The sequence below is a fragment of the Oryzias latipes genome, chromosome 20 (genome assembly GCF_002234675.1).
Source record: "Oryzias latipes chromosome 20, ASM223467v1".
Classification (NCBI taxonomy): domain Eukaryota; kingdom Metazoa; phylum Chordata; class Actinopteri; order Beloniformes; family Adrianichthyidae; genus Oryzias; species Oryzias latipes.
The window spans coordinates 4,311,889-4,328,449 of NC_019878.2; the positions used below are offsets into that span (position 1 = coordinate 4,311,889).

Below are 16,561 nucleotides of genomic sequence, written 5' to 3' on the forward strand. Positions count from 1 at the left end.
TTAATCTCTCTTTGGATTGAACTCTGTTCTGAAATGTGCAAAACTTGTACTAGACTTTTGCTGCTGGTGATGAAGGTTTTTATTTTTATTTTTTTTTATTTTAACTTGCTGCCTGTTTATGTTCATTCATCTTCTGCCGTTTTGTCCTTTTAGGGGTCACGGGGCTGCCGGAGCCTATCCTGGCCACTTGTGGGCGAAGGCACGGGACACCCTGGACAGTTCGCCAGTCGGTCGTAGCCCGTTTATGTTGTGATGTTTAAATGAAAATATGGGTTTGTAAATATCTTGATGTTCTATTTTTCATGTTTGAGTATGTTTTCACTACCCAAATAAAAAGAGAGAGAGAAAAAAGCAACTAAAGACACTTTTATTCAAAAATGCTTTTAGCTGACTGGTTTTATTATCTTTTTGAATAATTTCTCAAATCACTTAAGGAGGCACAGTTTTATTTAAGATCAAATGTCATTTTATTTAAAGATTTGATTTAAAACAAAGCAGCGATTATAGTCTTTACCATTAAGTGTAAATGAAACCGCTCTAAACAAATGTAAATTGTCTGTGAGAACAGACACTCTTTCACCAGCAGCGGAGGAAGGAACCAGCTGAAGCGGGAGTCCCGTCAGTCCATGCAGCTGTCGTCTGTCGTGAACTGCAGCAGCGATGAAGACACGCAGAGCAGCAGCTGTCCAGTAAGTCTGGTCAGACAGGTGACGCAGCGCAGCACCGACCTGATCACACACAGCAGGTTCTCTGAATGCCTCAACCCTTTCTTCAAATAAGAGAATTCTTCAGTTTCAAGAGAAAATCAAGATGTCAAAAGGTAAAAAAACAGAAAGTTGATAGTAACTGGTAAACAGCAAAACCAAATATTGGCCAGTTTGCAGACTTTGAGCAACGGATGATTACACAACAATCAGTCATTTCAAGTTCAAAAGATCCAACAACACAACAGAAATTAACTGATTATAACCACAAATTTGAAGTTGTTCCTGCTTTAAAAAAAGATCATAACTGGAATAAGATTGGGGCGGAGTCTTACTGCCTTGACTGCATTCCAACAAGTCAAGTCTGCTTTTGCTAAGGGATGAAGCGCATAAATACTGCTGCTAGATTACAGCAGAGGAGGCAGGAAATATGTTGGGGCCATGGTTAAAAAAAGGCCCCCAGTCAACTCTTTAGTAAAGGAAGCAGCAGTACTAAAAGTTACTAACAGACATCATTACCTATTTGCATAACTGGGTCACCTGATCAAAATACAAATGAAGAGAATGTGTAATGAAGAGGAGTCTGACCCTATTCTTATATGTAATAAAATTGTATGCTTTGACTGGTCCTAAAACTTATTTTCCTCTGTGCTTACTCGCTACTGCAAAAGCACAGAGGGCCGGGGTCAAGGGGGCCGTCAGAACTTTAACACCCCCACTACGCACACACTGAAATAAGCATTGTTAAAAAGTTTTAAAGGATCTTTTCCCAGAATTCTTTCATAAGAGAATCTAATTGTCCTCCGTTTCTTCAGCACAAGACTTAGACTGGATTTACGCTGGTTTGTCTGCGCTGCATCCCCCCCCCACCCCCACTCCCCCTGGCTTTCATAGATGGGATTTCTCCTGCCACTCCTGTGTCAAGTAGTTCATCCAAAACTTTGGCACTCAGGCCCCATTTGTTAATCACGTTCTCTTCTTCCTCACAGAGAACATACGAAATGCATGTTTTGTGTTTTAAATGATGTTTCTTGTACTTCCAAAATTAAACTTTTGTCGTCAATTGCAGATATAGATGCTGGTGTTATGCGCAGTGTTGCCGTGCATTATTTCGTGGGCACATCAGCCTAAATATAAAACTAAAATTGAATTAAATTTTACTTTAAAAGTACAACGTAAGTTTTTATTTTGAAACTCATTTCCCTTTTCTCCCTGGCTTTTTGCAGTGAAACTGACGCATCGGCGAACTGGAAATAGAACTCTTGCATAGAACTTGTGCTTCAGAGAAAGACATCAGACGCAGACCCGACGGAGGCGATTTAAACATTCCGGTTGACTAATGAACGTTCTATTTTTTGTGTCAACGCAACAGAGCTGCACCACAGACGGATCAGTGTAATCAGCCTTTAAACTGCTTTAAAGTGCCGCTGAAAGCTTTAGGTCACTGTTCCGATATTCAAGAAGAGCTCTAGAGATTCCCTGAGGAAAAGAAAATGACAAAGCATTAAACATTAAAACCAAAAACCAACCATTGTCCTCCACTGACAGGTCACATGGACCATACAATTTGCCCATTTCGGTGTACAGGTATTAGTTTTGACCTACTTGAAGATGTGTTTGATGCGGGTGCATTTCAAGTCGTAGGACAGCGTGTAGATCTCATACAGCGTGGCTCTGATGGTCAGGCAGCACAGCAGTTCCTTGGGGTGCACCTTGTACACGTCAATGGTCAGTTTGGCGATCCCCTTCTTTCTGTGCTCACGGAAACTCGGTAGGATCTGAATAAAATAAAATAAAAGAAGCTGTCGTGCGTTTGTAGAAGCTTTTCACATTACAATTTGCTGCCACCTACTGGCTGAAAATAATAATTGAATTGTTAGTTTTGGGAGATTTGTTTTTGACTTTAAACAAATATTGATTCATAGGTTTAGTGTGTTTGCATTTGTTTACAAAAGACTGGAAAAAAGGAGGAGCAAATGTGAAATGGAATAGGAAGAAAAGAAGGTGTTTGTTGTGACAGAAGTCCAGAAGCAGATTGAGACAAGTGACCTGCTGTGGTGAGTACTAAAGAAGCCCGAAGAACAAACCAGAGGAAGAAGATGGAGGATGAGGCCAGCTGTAAGAAGAAGAAAAAATACTTTTTTTTTAAATAGGGAAACAGGAGAAACAGAAGGAAGATATAAAGGTTGGAAGCCGACCCCACCTTGCTCGGTGTCCACAGCTCGCCTTTGTCCAGAACCATCAGGGGGGTTCTGCAAGGGAGTGACTGGAAGAACTCCTCTGAGTCCACCACAGTTCCGTCCTCCTCCAGAACCAGAATCAGGAAGTTGTAGTTGGACAACATGAAGACTTTGGCTGCCTGGAAGATAAGCAGCGGTCAGAACCAAGACAACAACAAAAATTGAGAAAAAAAAATGATGGCATGTCCCACCTGCTCCAGAAGCTCATCCAGCGAAGACGCCAGCAGCCCTCGTCGCCGCATCCGGCTGTAGCTGCAGACCTTATAGCAGCGAGGCTGAGGGGAGGGCAGGATGCAGCGGGAGAGGCTGGTCTGGACCGTCAGCACAGATCTGTCGGGTCACAACAGAGATCTCATGATGGTTTTTAGTCGTTTAGATTTTCTTCAATATCCAAAGCAGCGGTTCCCCACACGTTAGGTCACAAAGCAAGTGTGGTTAGATCCTGGGCCATAAAACATTTTAAAAACATGAAGAAGAAAAAACTTTGCCGTCAGCCAATCATCATTCTCGCCGTGAATCATGTCACTTGATTGACATGCAGATCGGACAATGAAACATTGAAACGCAAGCCAGAGCTCAGATTAGACTTTGTTTTTAAAGCCCTTGATGGTCTTCCCCCATTTTAATAAACTGAACTGTTCACAGCCATTCTGGTGTTTAAAGTCTCACTCCGATCATCATATGATCTAATTTCAAAGTGCTCCCAGTGGTCTTTTAATCATGATTAGGCCGTTTTTAGCCAAAATCAAAAAATATGTTTTCTTCTAGGACATAGTTTCTGTAGAGCGGCATTAGTTAATTAGAAATTCACCTCCGAGTTGTGGACAGGACTGCTAAGTAATCCTGATCCCTCTTCCCATCATCCCTTTGTTTACACTCTCTCTTGCTAGTTCATAGCCCAGGAAAACATTGCTATAGCAGCAAAAGTGGCGAGCACTTTCAAAGCCATCCAGCCGTACAGTTTAGATCCAGATTAAAGTTCAGATGAGGAAAACAAAGACGTTCATGGATCTATTTATCAGCAAGTGGAAGCATCAGAACGGAGCAGAGCAGGGTTCGGGTGTGGGGGTGGCTGGGCGCTCCCCCTCCTTCTTTTCACATTCCACCATCCATTTTAGAAGAACATAAACATTCACCTGAGCACAGGTGTTAGCTCACCTTTGCACTAATAGTTTGCAAGATTGAATGAATGAAAGATTTCACACTAGTTGGTTTAAAGGCATAGGTATGCGTGTGTGAACACTATCTGTTTTGTGTACATGTTGACATGTGGACATTTTTGCAGCTAGCAGGGGCCTGTTTCAGAAAGGAGGTTCAACCAACTCTGAGGTTGAACTTGAACTCTGAGTTGGTCAATCGGGAGATTAACAACTCTGAGTTTTCTGTTTCAGAGAAGCTGATCCGAGTTAGATCAATCAACTCTGAGTGGACTGATTCGGAGGTGAGCGTGCGCACCGCGACTATAAGAAGCCATTATCAATGGAGTGCAGATATCACGAGTCACCATGGCAACCGTGAAAAAAAGAGGTCTGCGTATTTTTCGCCAGCTGAACTTGACGTGCTGCTGCAGAGTTACAGTGAATATGAGCACATATTATTCCAGAAGAAAAGCAACACCGCTGCATCTGCAAAACAGAGACAGTTAGCGTGGGAAAACATAGCTGCTCAAGTTAATGCCTAAGTTTGCATTTAAATCATTGTTATGAAATATTGACTGTAATAACTTTTTAAATGGCGTAAGGAGTGAAATAAAAAATGGCGATATTAAGGTGTACTTTTGAAGTGTTATTCCTGGTGTAAATGCATGAAATGCTGCATAGTGTACAGAACCAATCTGGGGGAAAAATGCATTTAACGTCGGTAATGTTTAGAGAACTTTTTTGTTAACCTTCCCCTCTTGCAAACGTTGGTCAGTTTAATATTAATACATGCAATTGTGTTTTTAAAAGTGAGCTTTTGTCTACTGTTGAACCTTTCGCTGCGCGAAGGCTTCTCCTTTCTTTTCTCTCTTCTTTCCGACAGTGGTCAGAAGCGCAGGGGAGATTTCCTTCAGGGAATTCTCCTTCGGGGTTCACTTCCCGTTCGAAACCCTCAACCTCCAGAGCGGATTAAGAATGACTCCAAAACAGTTATTCTGGGAATGACACCTTCTCTTTATTTAAGTGCTCCGTCCTCCGAACACACAATATATTCCCCGCACACACCTCTGCTCCGTGCTCACCCCCCCCCCCCCATCTGCACCTGCAATCACCCCTCCCTTTGTCTCTCGTGGCTCGCACCCCGCTCAGCACACACACACTGCAACACTACCCTTGTATTGATCAAGGGGTATAGGTTTATACGGGATTAAGAAAGTAAGCAGTGCTAGCAAATTGTGTTTCCATAAAATAATTGTTACATTAATCTAATTCAAAGTCCCTGATTTCATTTTCACGTAGATGCAATCCTGCAGGAATTAAAATAACATGGCAGCAGTTAAAAGTGAAAAAGAAATCGAGTCTTCTCAAAATCCTCGTACGAGGTAAATGTAATTCTCTACGAATTAATGCAGCCTCTTCGTCTATTGGGTCCTCCAAAAAAGGACAAGCCATTCTTGTCACTTAGACCGTCTCTGTGTGACGGAAATGTGGGCAATGAAGGTTAAAGCGAAAAATACGTCGTTCGTCTTTAAAAAGGGGAGGGGACCAGCAGAAACTTCGAGTTTGGAGAATAAAACCTGCTCCCGACCAGGTTAGGTTCACAGCATAAGTAACCATGGATACGGACTCCGAGTAGAAGTTACCTCTCTTTCAGAAACGGGTTTGACTTACTCTGCTTTCTCTGGTTTAACAAACCTCCCATTCTGAAACGGAAAACCCAGGGTTTCCCTGATTTCAGGGTTAATGCTCTCAGAGTTTACACTTAACCTCCTTTCTGAAACAGGCCCCAGGTGTGTTGATAACATTTGAGTGTGTGTGGGGACAGGCCCCGCCCTTTTTGTACTACATTTGAACCTTACCGTAATGATAAACAACCAGTAAACTTGTTGCTTTATGATGCTTCATGGTCTTATCCGTCCCCCCTTCCCACTATCACCCTCCTACCCCCCCCCCCCCCCCCCCTCTAACATCCCTCTCTCTTCTTCCCTTCTTTCCTTTTCCGTCCGGTCCAACACCAAAGATTTTCAAACATGATTGAAATTAATAAAGTTTGGCCTCAATTACAAAAGGGGGTTTGTTCAGTCACACCTTTGGTTTGTCTGAAGATTAATAACCCCTCTTGTTAAAGCAAAATATGTCCAACACAAGAGGCCCTCAGCTCTCATCTGTCTGCCCAGCTGTTGGACAGGACAAGTTTTAAAAAAATAAAATAAAAAAGTAACTTAAAAAAAGTAGGTTTCTTTTGCAGGTAAACAAACTATTGGTTTGTAAAGATGTTTTTTTTTTACCAAACCCTTAAAAGTAGCTTTCTACCAAAGCTTTTTTGTTAAACTGTTTTCTCTCTGATGCACAAACACATTGTTATATTTCTTGTGAAACCTCTGAATCTAGGAGATTGTAAGACCTTTTTATTAGGGGCTTATTTTAGATTTTAAGAGGCTAACATTAAACCAACATTCTGACATAAGCTTCTTAGGTCAAACTCTCACCCAGCTCTGAATGTGTTGGTTTACGCAGAAACAACTAGTTGTTTAATTTATGCAGCAAAGTTTGAAAAGCAAGAGGATCAACTGTTTATTTTAGATTAGAAGTTCATCATGAGGTGCTTCAGCCAATATCCCAGGATAATCTGAAGTAATTGAGAATTGAACTTGAACTTCCCAAAATAGAATATTAAAATAATCATAACGTTCAGAACTCAGAAAGTGTAGTTTATGAAAAAATATCACTTCAAATACTATTTGAGGTCCTTTAAAGTCCCACTGATCATCTTTTGATCCAAGTGGTGTCACCCAGTTTACAGCTCCTCACAACCCTCACAACGAGGAAAACAGAGACATTAATAGATCTAGTCGGAGTGTACTTTCTTATGTGAACATGTGCTTCTGTGTTTAACGGAGTAGTTTTTTTCTTGTATCTACACATTGCATCAGACAGTGTTGACATACGACTTCTTTTTGTCACCAATGCCCCCCACCCTCCCCATTCGTAACCCATCTTAAGTAAGGCAGTGCATTTATTACTGCAGCCTCATTCAACTATGAACTGTGTATGTGTATTTGTTTTATAAAATAATTTCGTGTGTCAGTGTAAATGCTGTGCATATGACAATAAATGAATTCTGATTCTGAAAGTGGATGCACGTGAACAGAGCAGAGCAGGGAGCTTGTAGCCCATCCAGAATTTTTTCTACATTACAAACATGCATCTTTTTCAAATGGCAATTCTTGACTGCTCCTGATTCACAAGGATCTGAATGAAGAATATTTAAAAATGTTCAATTAAGTTTACTTTTATTTATTTATTAAATATCCTCAATGAGAAAAATGCCACAAGAACAAGTTAAAAACACAATTCATTGGATCTTTCAAAGCTTCCATCTTGTTAATCACATGTTCAGATTGATCCCATGCTCACACACGTGATGTAAAACAAATGGATTTAGAGAGTGGTAGGCTCTTCTGAAGCAGAGCTTCATCATCATGTGGGGGTTTGCTGCCTGATCTGAAAGCTTTCATTAAAATCATGTCAAGCTTCTTCCCTCAGATTGGAAACATCTCCTGCTGCTACTGCTGCTGCTCAGGACGAATTCAGTCTGAAGCCGAACTGATCCGGACTTTGCATTTGGGTTCAGATGGTCAAAGTTTTCTTCAAATCCTTTCATAGACTTTGATTCAGTTTGTTTTCCTCATTTTCCGTTTTAGGTTGAGCTTCATTCGAAATAAAATATAATATCACATATTCATTTTTTTTACTAAATGTTTTGCTGAAATTTGAATATTAACATGACATATTGGAGATTCTCTAAATCTGTCCTCACGGACACGCGAGGTGCCGCGAACAGGTGACCTGACTGACGCACTGAGTCCAAACCCTCCGCGCGCGCAAACTCGGAGCAGACTCACCTGAGCAGAGAATCCGGCAGCAGCGTTTTAGCGTAACTGACTCCGGACTGGATGGAGAGCGGCGCCATGCTCGCGCCAGTCAACAAAGAGGAGGAGGAGGAGAGATGAAGGTCCGAAGGCACGCCAGCACTTTATGTAAAACGGCGGCTTGTCATTGGACAGAGAACCAATCAACCTCATGCGCATGCGTCAGGTTAACCTTCAGCAGATGACTCATGCCTGAAGATAAAGATGAATTGAGCTCCAAGAAGAAGAAAAAGATTCCTAATCTGAAACACACAGTTGTACCTCAGCCAGCAGCTTCCAACCCTTTACTCCAGCCTGTTTCAAACAGAAACTGCAGCTTCTTAAGAGGATTAATCAGACAGGAAACAAAGAGCTCTCTCATGGAGGTTTTCTTTTTACCAGTCTGCCCTCAGAGTGAAAATGTTTGACCTTCTTCAGATGATAAGACCAAACATGGTGTCCAACGTGCTGAAGTTTGAGTTCTGGGTAAAGAGGACTGAGCCTTTCTCTAATCACCCACAAAGACCTGCTGTTTCACCTATGACCATTTTTTTCTTTTTAAACAAATGCAGCAAATATTTAAAAGAAAGAAGGGAAAGAAGATCTGCAGTGAAATATTTCTGCAGTCAGAAACCTTTGGATCTATTTGTCTGACATCAGGATGGAGCAGAATGTGGCTTTACTTATTCAATTTACTTTAGTTACTGACGACTTACAGTCCATCTGTTCCTTCCGTTCACTGAACTCAAGCATCACACAAATCTATCTTGAAGGACCAAAGTTTTGAAGGTTTCAGGTGAAACAAACAGCCAGAGGAGCCAGGACTTGTAGATCATGAACCTTGTGTGATCATTGTGCCGTTTACATGGAATTCTTTAGTGATTTGTGCGCCAATAAAGTAATTTTAACGTGATATGTGCGCCGTAGACGTGATATAAAAGTTATACATGCGTGAAAAGTCTGTTAGACATACGTGGAATGGTCGTGCAAAGCCACAAAATTGCATATACATCTCACAAAAATCACACACAATTGCGTAAGAATAATTGCGTGTAAACTATGCAAAATACACGTAAACTGTGTAATTTTCAACAAACTAAAAATTTTGAACAGCTCAAAACCAAATTCCCACACAGACCTGTCGTCCAAAACTCTCAACGGTTCTGTACTGAGTTTGACCTTTCTAACCTTTATCATAACCACAACACACGGGAATGCACCTGTGTCTCTGAAGGACCACAGCTGACATTTTTAATCATCTATTAGACATGAGGAGCAGATCATTTGCTGTTCAACTAAACTTGTTAGTTCTGAGAGGGTTTTATAACTTACTGAGTCTGTTAATTAGATTTGGGATTTCATTACTGCTGCAGGCTATTAAAGTTTGACATTGTGTTTATTTATTTTTTGACAATCAGTTCAACTTTTGACCTATTCCTTTTCTTCCTGTGTGAGAAGTTTTTTTTGTTAATTTCTTTTAAGATTTTTAACATTTTTAGACTTGATTTTATCTTTATTTTTTTGTTTGTTGATGTGGGCGTAGGTGTGTATAAATTTTGCAACATTATTTTTAACCATTGACTATATAGTCACACTTTTAATGCACTTTGAGCTGCATACAGTGCTGTATAAATAAAGATTGATTTATCCTTTTAATACCAAGTCTAATTCGTTTCAGTTTTTACAACAACTTTCGAATATTCTGGATTTATAAGTTATGTATCTGTTCAGACAGGAACTATTATTGTTTTGTTTCCGGGGAACATTTTACGCAGACGGACCTAACCAAGACAGAGCGCTTTAATGGTTTCCCGCCTGCGTTTGATGCGCAGAAGCTGTGTTTAGCAGAAAACCTCAGTATTTGGTCTCAGAGTCCAGATGAAGTTTCGGGGGAAGATCGTGGACGTGGCGTGTCTGAACCACTTCACCCGTGAGTCACTTCAAACAGCAAAAAAAAAAAAAAAAAAAAACTACCGAAAACTGAGAGCCGACGATGTCACATTCAGTTATCTACGAGCCACTTTCATTCACATTATAAATTTCGTATGTGTAAAAATTCACTTCAATCTGATCAGCAAATAAATCTAATATGATTCTCTTAAATGACGACTTTGAAAAACTTAAAACGTTTGTCGTGTCGCGTTGCATGTTGGGAATAGGAGTTCTGTAAATATATTTTTAAAGGGCTTTTAACCTCAGGTGTGCATTTCTGTTGTTTCTGTACCTGAAATGTATGAGTAAGCCCTTCAATTATGTTCAATTAAATTATTTTTGACGAACATTTTAAAATATTTTAACATTTAATTGATAATGTGACCAATAATAGCAACCAGAGACTGACTTTAGAAACTAGTAGTTTGAAACAAACGAAAATGTATTAAAAGAGAAAACTGCAGTTGGCTTAAACAACCTGACTTCACTTATCTGGTAAACCCAGTGAGTGCAGATATAAAAAAATACTAAATAAACATAAATAAATGTGCCTGTTTTGAGGAGAAATGTGTTAATCTGCCGTATTATTATCGAATAATTGGTGTTATTTGGTAAAGGAAATCTCATTTTGCTGTCCAACTGTTGACTGAAAACATCCAGTAACAGGGCTCCAGATTAACTTTTTTCACTAGGAGCACTGTTGCCCCCAACTGAAAATTTTAGGGCCACAACCAGAAAATTTAGGGGCGCATATTGTAAATCAACATGCTAACCAAATCTATTAATTTCCACTGTATTACTAATAAATACTTTTATAATAGATGCCGAAATTACAACGTGCTGTTTCAAATTCAGTGTCATATTTTATTCTGCACTTTTGAAGATGCAACAAGGTAAACTGACAGCACCATCGCTGTCATGACAGTACAAATAGTAAACAAAATACCATACATTAAAAAAAAGTTTTTAGTAACAAGTGAATACCGTAGTAACCTTTCGGTCATTTCACAGTTTCAAACAATACTTAAATGTATGTAAACATTAGGGGATGGAAATTCATGTTGGCGACACCAAATAGGTGCAGCCAAGATGCACAATAATTTGAGATCACCCAGATGGACGCAACGCTGCACAGATCACCTGGTGTGAGACATATTTTTGTTTTTCCTCAACATCACCTGTCAATCAAAACAAAAATATCACCAGAAAGGGGCGGAAGCAAGACCTCAACCTGAGCGAACGCAGCTAGAAATTTAGCACTGAACTGACTGAAAGCTGCCCTACAGACTACAAAACGATGCATTATGGGACATGCTTCCTGATGGGTTTTTTGTAGTTCACTGATCAATTAAAATAATTTAAAATACCAACTGATTAAAAAAAGCTACATACATTCCAAAACATTAAAATAATTATAAAAGATGTAATATCACAGATCATACTTAAGGGGAGAGGCATGTTAAAACTAAATTGAATGTTAAGGACTACAACTTCCTGCTCTCCTTCAGTCTCGCTGCAGCTTCGCCTTCATGCCCCCCCCCCCCCCCCCCCCCCCCAGGGCGCTGGTTTATCGTAAACCCGACTATTGTTGCATTTTCCACACGTGTTTTAAGTGCGTCTAAGACTAAATCGTCTCATTGTTTATTTCATTGCTCATTTCATTGATCATTGACGTGCCCCTTCCACGTTTAATGTATAAAAAATACGGAGGGTGGGGGAGGCAAATTTACTGGTAGATATCTAGCACATGCTAGATGTAAAATTCAGTCGCACACTCTCAAATTTTGGTCGCAAAATGCAACCAAATGGTCGCAGTCTGGAGCCCTGAGTAACAGGAAATGGTGAACATGTGGAGTAAACGGGTTCAGTGTGTGCTCAGGACTGACAGTGGTTGCTAACTTCCTCCAGGAGTCGTCACCACCATCTCCAAGCTGACCAAGACGTGCGTGCTGCGGCTCAACCCGGACAACCTTTTCTTTGTCCTGTCAGGGAAAGTGGCCAATGGAGGAGTCAGCATGTGGTGTGAGCTGTCACAGGTGAGCAACGCCACCTTTTGGTTTGGATTTGGCATTGCAGGAAGAATATTTTAAGCAATTTTAAACCTACTGCAGGCTAACTTCTTCGACGAGTACCAGATGGAGGGCGTTTCTCCAGAGAACAATGAGATTTGTCTGGAGTTGGCTCCAGAGAACCTGTCCAGAGCCCTGAAGACGATCCAGAATGCCAAATCTGTTAAAGTCAAACTTACCAAGAAGCATTGCCCCTGTCTGACTGTCTGCGCCGAGCTGGTAAGTCCTGCTCTGAGCACTTGACCCCTCAGCTTAGGAGAAACTGTCTTCAGGGAAGATCTGTGATTTTCATAAAAGCTTACTAACAATCTCCCAGTCTCAGGGTTCAGGTTGGTTCTTCTGGGTTTAGATAATTTTACGGTATAGATGATCTCGGTTCTCATAATCATGATATCCCATTGGGTTTATTTGAAGCTTTGAGCAACACCTGCTGTCCACACTTGTGAGCATTCTGTTCTCTGTTTTGGCCCGGATCTTGGCGTTTGGGCCGCTCATCAGAACCGTGACTGGCTGACGTGGATCAGTGGGATGTGAGCTAGCTGCTACCTTGAGCTGCATTCACACCAAACATCTTTTCACGCAGCGACGGAGCAGTTTCAAATCAATTCAATTCAATTCAATTCAATTTTATTTGTATAGCCCAAATTCACAACAACAGTCGTCTCAGTGGGCTTCGTACCGGTAATTGTAAGGTAAACATACAATAGAAAAGGATCATAAGGGCATAGAATTCAATAGGATAATACTAGACTTTAACCAAACAGACTAAGCTAAACTGGCATCCCTGTCCTTAGACCCCCCTTGGCGGTAAGGAAAAACTCCTTAAATAAACAGATTCCGGAAAAAACAAATAAACCTCAGGGGTGCCCACATGAAGGAGGGATCCTCCCCCAGGACAGACAGGCAATGTACCAGAACTCTTAGAGAGAATTAGCTTATCTCACTCTTCAACTACAAGTTTACATAGTCCAGTAAATGATCTTCATCCAGATAAAGTTGGGGAATGGCTGGGAGCGCGAGACGAGCGGAGGCAGGATCCACAGCTTGGTGTAGGAGCAGTAGTAGAGGCAAGCCAGAGACGAGGTACACGGCCAGGTACAGGAGCATGGGTGAGCCAACTGGAATCTGGAAGCGAGGGACAGTACATGAATGGCACTGCACCAAACATTGGCATGGAAAAACTAAATGATGAATAAATGATCAAGAATACGGGAGAAGAGAAGTAGATGAGAAAAGAGGACAGAACCCCAGTGCACCATAGTTTCCCCAGCTTCAAACTTCTAGCAGCCTAGTAACAACTTTCAATGTCAAGTCTAAGTGCAGACGCATTGAGAGGCCTGCGGAGCGATTTGAGCCGTGTCTGCAGCTCCTGCAGTGGATGGTGAAGCTCACCGTGCTGGGAGAGTCCCTGAATGATCTCATGGAGACGTGATTTCTGATGCTTTTGTAGAGCTCTCTAAAATGAATCAACCTGATCCCTCTGGACGCGTATTTGCCGCACAAATTGCGTTCGGTGTGAACGCAGCATTAGTCTTCCTATTAGTTTTTTTGGTGGGCTCGCTCAGATCTCACAGATAGGTGTTCATCTTCAGATCTTTGTACTTTATCTGTTTCTTCTCCTCGCTTTGTCCCATGCAGCCCACTCTGTCTAGCATCAGCAGGGTGGTCACTCATGATGTTCCCGTGGACGTGATCCCCAAAAGACTCTGGCACGAGTTTAAGGAACCAAGTGTGCCGGACTATGATGTGAGAACCCCGTTTGTTTGCTTCAAAGTTTCCTTCTGCTCAAAGTCGTGATGTAAATAAAGAAAGTCCTCCCACAGGTCAGCATCTACCTGCCGCCTCTGAAGACCATAAAGAACGTAGTGGACAGAATGAAGAACCTCTCCAACTTTCTGGTAGGATTCAGCGTTCTCATTACGATGAATCTAAAATATTCATTTAGGATCTATCCATGGTGATGCTTCCTCTGACTTAAGACAAAGACATGAGCAGGCTCGGTTCTGGTTTGATCCATAACTGGTGTCCTTTGACAAATCATTAGATTTGGCTGGTATGAAAGCTCTCCATGGATTAGACAGGAGAACTCTGTCACTGCAGGTAAAGACCCACTGCCATGTAAACACTGGTTTTGGAGTTTTTAACATGTTCTTATGGGGTTTTTCTTTTGGTAGACGACATGTACAAAGACAATTAGGATCAGAATAGCATTTCTGAGTATTTCTTTATTCAAATTGTTGTGAATCAGGAGCAGAGGAATAACTGCAGTTGGAAAAAGATCATATTTGTGACGTAGAAAATCTGCTGCTCCATTCTGATGCATAGATCCATGAATGTTTTTGTTTGTTCTCGTCTCAGCTGGAATCTGGATCTGAACTGGACTGCTCCAAATAGTTCTGAGGTGTGAGGGGCTGTAAGCTAGCAGGACAAAGTGTAAACAGAAGGGTGACCAGGGATCAGACAAACAGTCCTGCCCACAACTCAGCAGCACAACTTCTGCCCACTGCCGCTTTGCAGAAACTGTCCCAGAAATGACATAAATGAGGCCGAGGACTAGCAGGACCTGCCTTTTCATTCGTGCTCCTCCTTGTCAGAGCTTTTTTCTCAAAATGAACGTTTTGTTGTTATTTTCAGTTCTGCTTCAGCCTTGGTTCTCTTCTTAGCAAAATGGGGTGGAGCCAAAGTGTTTTTATTTGGAGCTGTTGCACAGTTCCATAATGGTTGATAGGTGTTGTTTTCTTCAGACCAAGCAGGAAGTGAAAATGTTTTTCCTCTGACGGCCTCTGAATGAAAACACCTGGAACGGATGTTTGTTAGGCTCCTCCTCTGGCGTCCAGCTGGATCATGTGACTGAAGTCAATCCCTGTTGATGACTGTGTCAACTTGCCAGCTTCATCTTCTGGAGATAGTTTCAGCTCTCATTTGCGTTTCAGGTAATTGAGGCCAACATGAACGGAGAGATGAACCTGAAGATCGAGACCGACCTGGTTTCTGTCACCACCTACTTCAAAGATTTAGGAAACCCTCCTTGGGGTAAAAGCGGTTTAAGCGTTGACCACATTTATGTTTCTCATCTGAGGGGGGAGTCGCTGATGACTTTATGCGACCCTGCAGGCGATGGCGCCTCTCAGGACGGCGGCCCAACCCAGAGCAGGGACCCGGACAGCATGGCTGAGGCCCGGGTGGACGTCAGGAAGCTACAGCAGTTCCTGGTGGGACAGCAGGTCAACCCCAGCAAGTCCATGTGCAGTGAGTTCATCTGCACGTCTTCAACGTCTGTTACAAAGGTTTCTCCTAAAGCTGGGGGTGCTTGTCCGTCCCTCCATCCCAGATATCGTCCATCAGAGTGTCCTCCACCTGATTCTGCTGCATGAAGACGTGTCCCTGCAGTATTTCATCCCCGCCGTGGCGTAGAGGCGTGCGGTTAGCCTGAAATGATCCAGATCCTGAGGAAGACGAGGACATCCGGGCTGGAGGAGTCTCTCTGGACCGAGGAGACGTATGTTTGAGTTCAGCAGTAAACACAGGACTTCTGGAGTCTGGAATGACGGGAACAAAGTGAAAACTGAGGACTTTCCGACCAGCATCTGAAGGGGAGACGGATGAGAAACGGAGAGGGAAGTTTGTTCCGGAGATGTTTACGTCCAAGATCCTGTCTTCTGAAGATGAAGGTTGTTCTTATGTTCTCCATCATCTGGAACCAGATCTTACAGTTCTGGATTACGGTTTCACACAGTCACAGAGGTTGACGGTGAAACATTAAAAAACCATTCTAAGATGTTCTGGTTCTTTTTGAGTTGATGCTGAAGTTAGAGTTGAATCATCAGAAGAGCAGTCCAGGACTGGAACAGTGCTGAAGTCCTTGAAAAAATCGCAAAAGGCAAAGTAAAACAAATGAAGTTCAGAAGTGGGACTGGATTATACAGTCCTGAGGTGATGGGATGCGTGTTTTAGGGGGGAGGAGCTAAATGAGAGGTCATCAGGTGGGCACCCTCCTTCAACCCTGGTTTGATGCTGGACCCTCTACATCTCCAGAGGGCTCACTGGCTCCACCTGGTGTCACAAGTTTGCCCTCTGTGGATCTCCTCCCTCCTCTGCTGCTGCTGAGGAGTCCATCTGGGTCTGCTCCTCATCCCGGGGAGTGGTTCGCCTCTTCTGCTGAGCTCAGTCCACAGATCCTCAGGCTGATGGTTGACCTGCACACAAAACCTCCACAGTCCACCTTCAGTTCAGTCACAGAGTGTGTTGAGACAGAACACTCCAGAGGAACCCTGCAGACATTTCAGCTGTTTCTTTAAACTCTGATGTAGAATTTTATTAAAAAAAATAATAATGGTAAAATTGTGTGACTGGTTGCTGTCCTCTTTTCTAAGCTTCTTTGATGGCTCATAACTGTGTGGAAGACCAGAAGTGCACCTACAAAATCAGTTTTTTAAAATATATACATACTACATTCTGATAAGATTCTTTTGACGTTTTATGTACTGACTTTTTCTAGACCATAAATCCTGTCATTCTCACAGAAATCACCAGTTGGTCTTACTGGTTGGAGCCTCTTACAGGCTA

At 42.0% G+C, this 16,561-nt stretch overlaps 2 protein-coding genes across 3 annotated transcripts; one reads left to right on the top strand and one right to left on the bottom strand.

Moving 5' to 3' along the window:
• Positions 1-348: 348 nt before the first annotated feature.
• On the bottom strand, positions 349-8,209 carry LOC101159391 (cell death activator CIDE-A). Of its 2 annotated transcripts, none has more exons than XM_004080823.4 (5): positions 7,989-8,197; positions 3,136-3,274; positions 2,908-3,063; positions 2,310-2,482; positions 349-728 (listed from the first exon to the last, which is right to left on the bottom strand). In XM_004080823.4, the coding sequence occupies exons 1-5, from the start codon at positions 8,054-8,056 to the stop codon at positions 620-622; spliced, it is 645 nt and encodes a 214-aa protein (XP_004080871.1). In that variant the 5' UTR covers positions 8,057-8,197; the 3' UTR covers positions 349-619. The 2 variants fall into 2 exon arrangements, with proteins under 2 accessions (XP_004080871.1, XP_020568242.1); XM_020712583.2 differs by lacking the exon at positions 349-728 and adding an exon at positions 1,590-2,183 and having other exon boundaries at positions 7,989-8,209.
• A 1,376-nt stretch (positions 8,210-9,585) lies between these two features.
• Positions 9,586-16,336, top strand: hus1 (HUS1 checkpoint clamp component). The gene is made up of 8 exons (XM_004080824.4): positions 9,586-9,924; positions 11,835-11,962; positions 12,038-12,214; positions 13,634-13,741; positions 13,819-13,893; positions 14,929-15,028; positions 15,110-15,244; positions 15,327-16,336. The coding sequence occupies exons 1-8, from the start codon at positions 9,873-9,875 to the stop codon at positions 15,407-15,409; spliced, it is 858 nt and encodes a 285-aa protein (XP_004080872.1). The 5' UTR covers positions 9,586-9,872; the 3' UTR covers positions 15,410-16,336.
• The last annotated feature ends 225 nt before the right edge of the window (positions 16,337-16,561 follow it).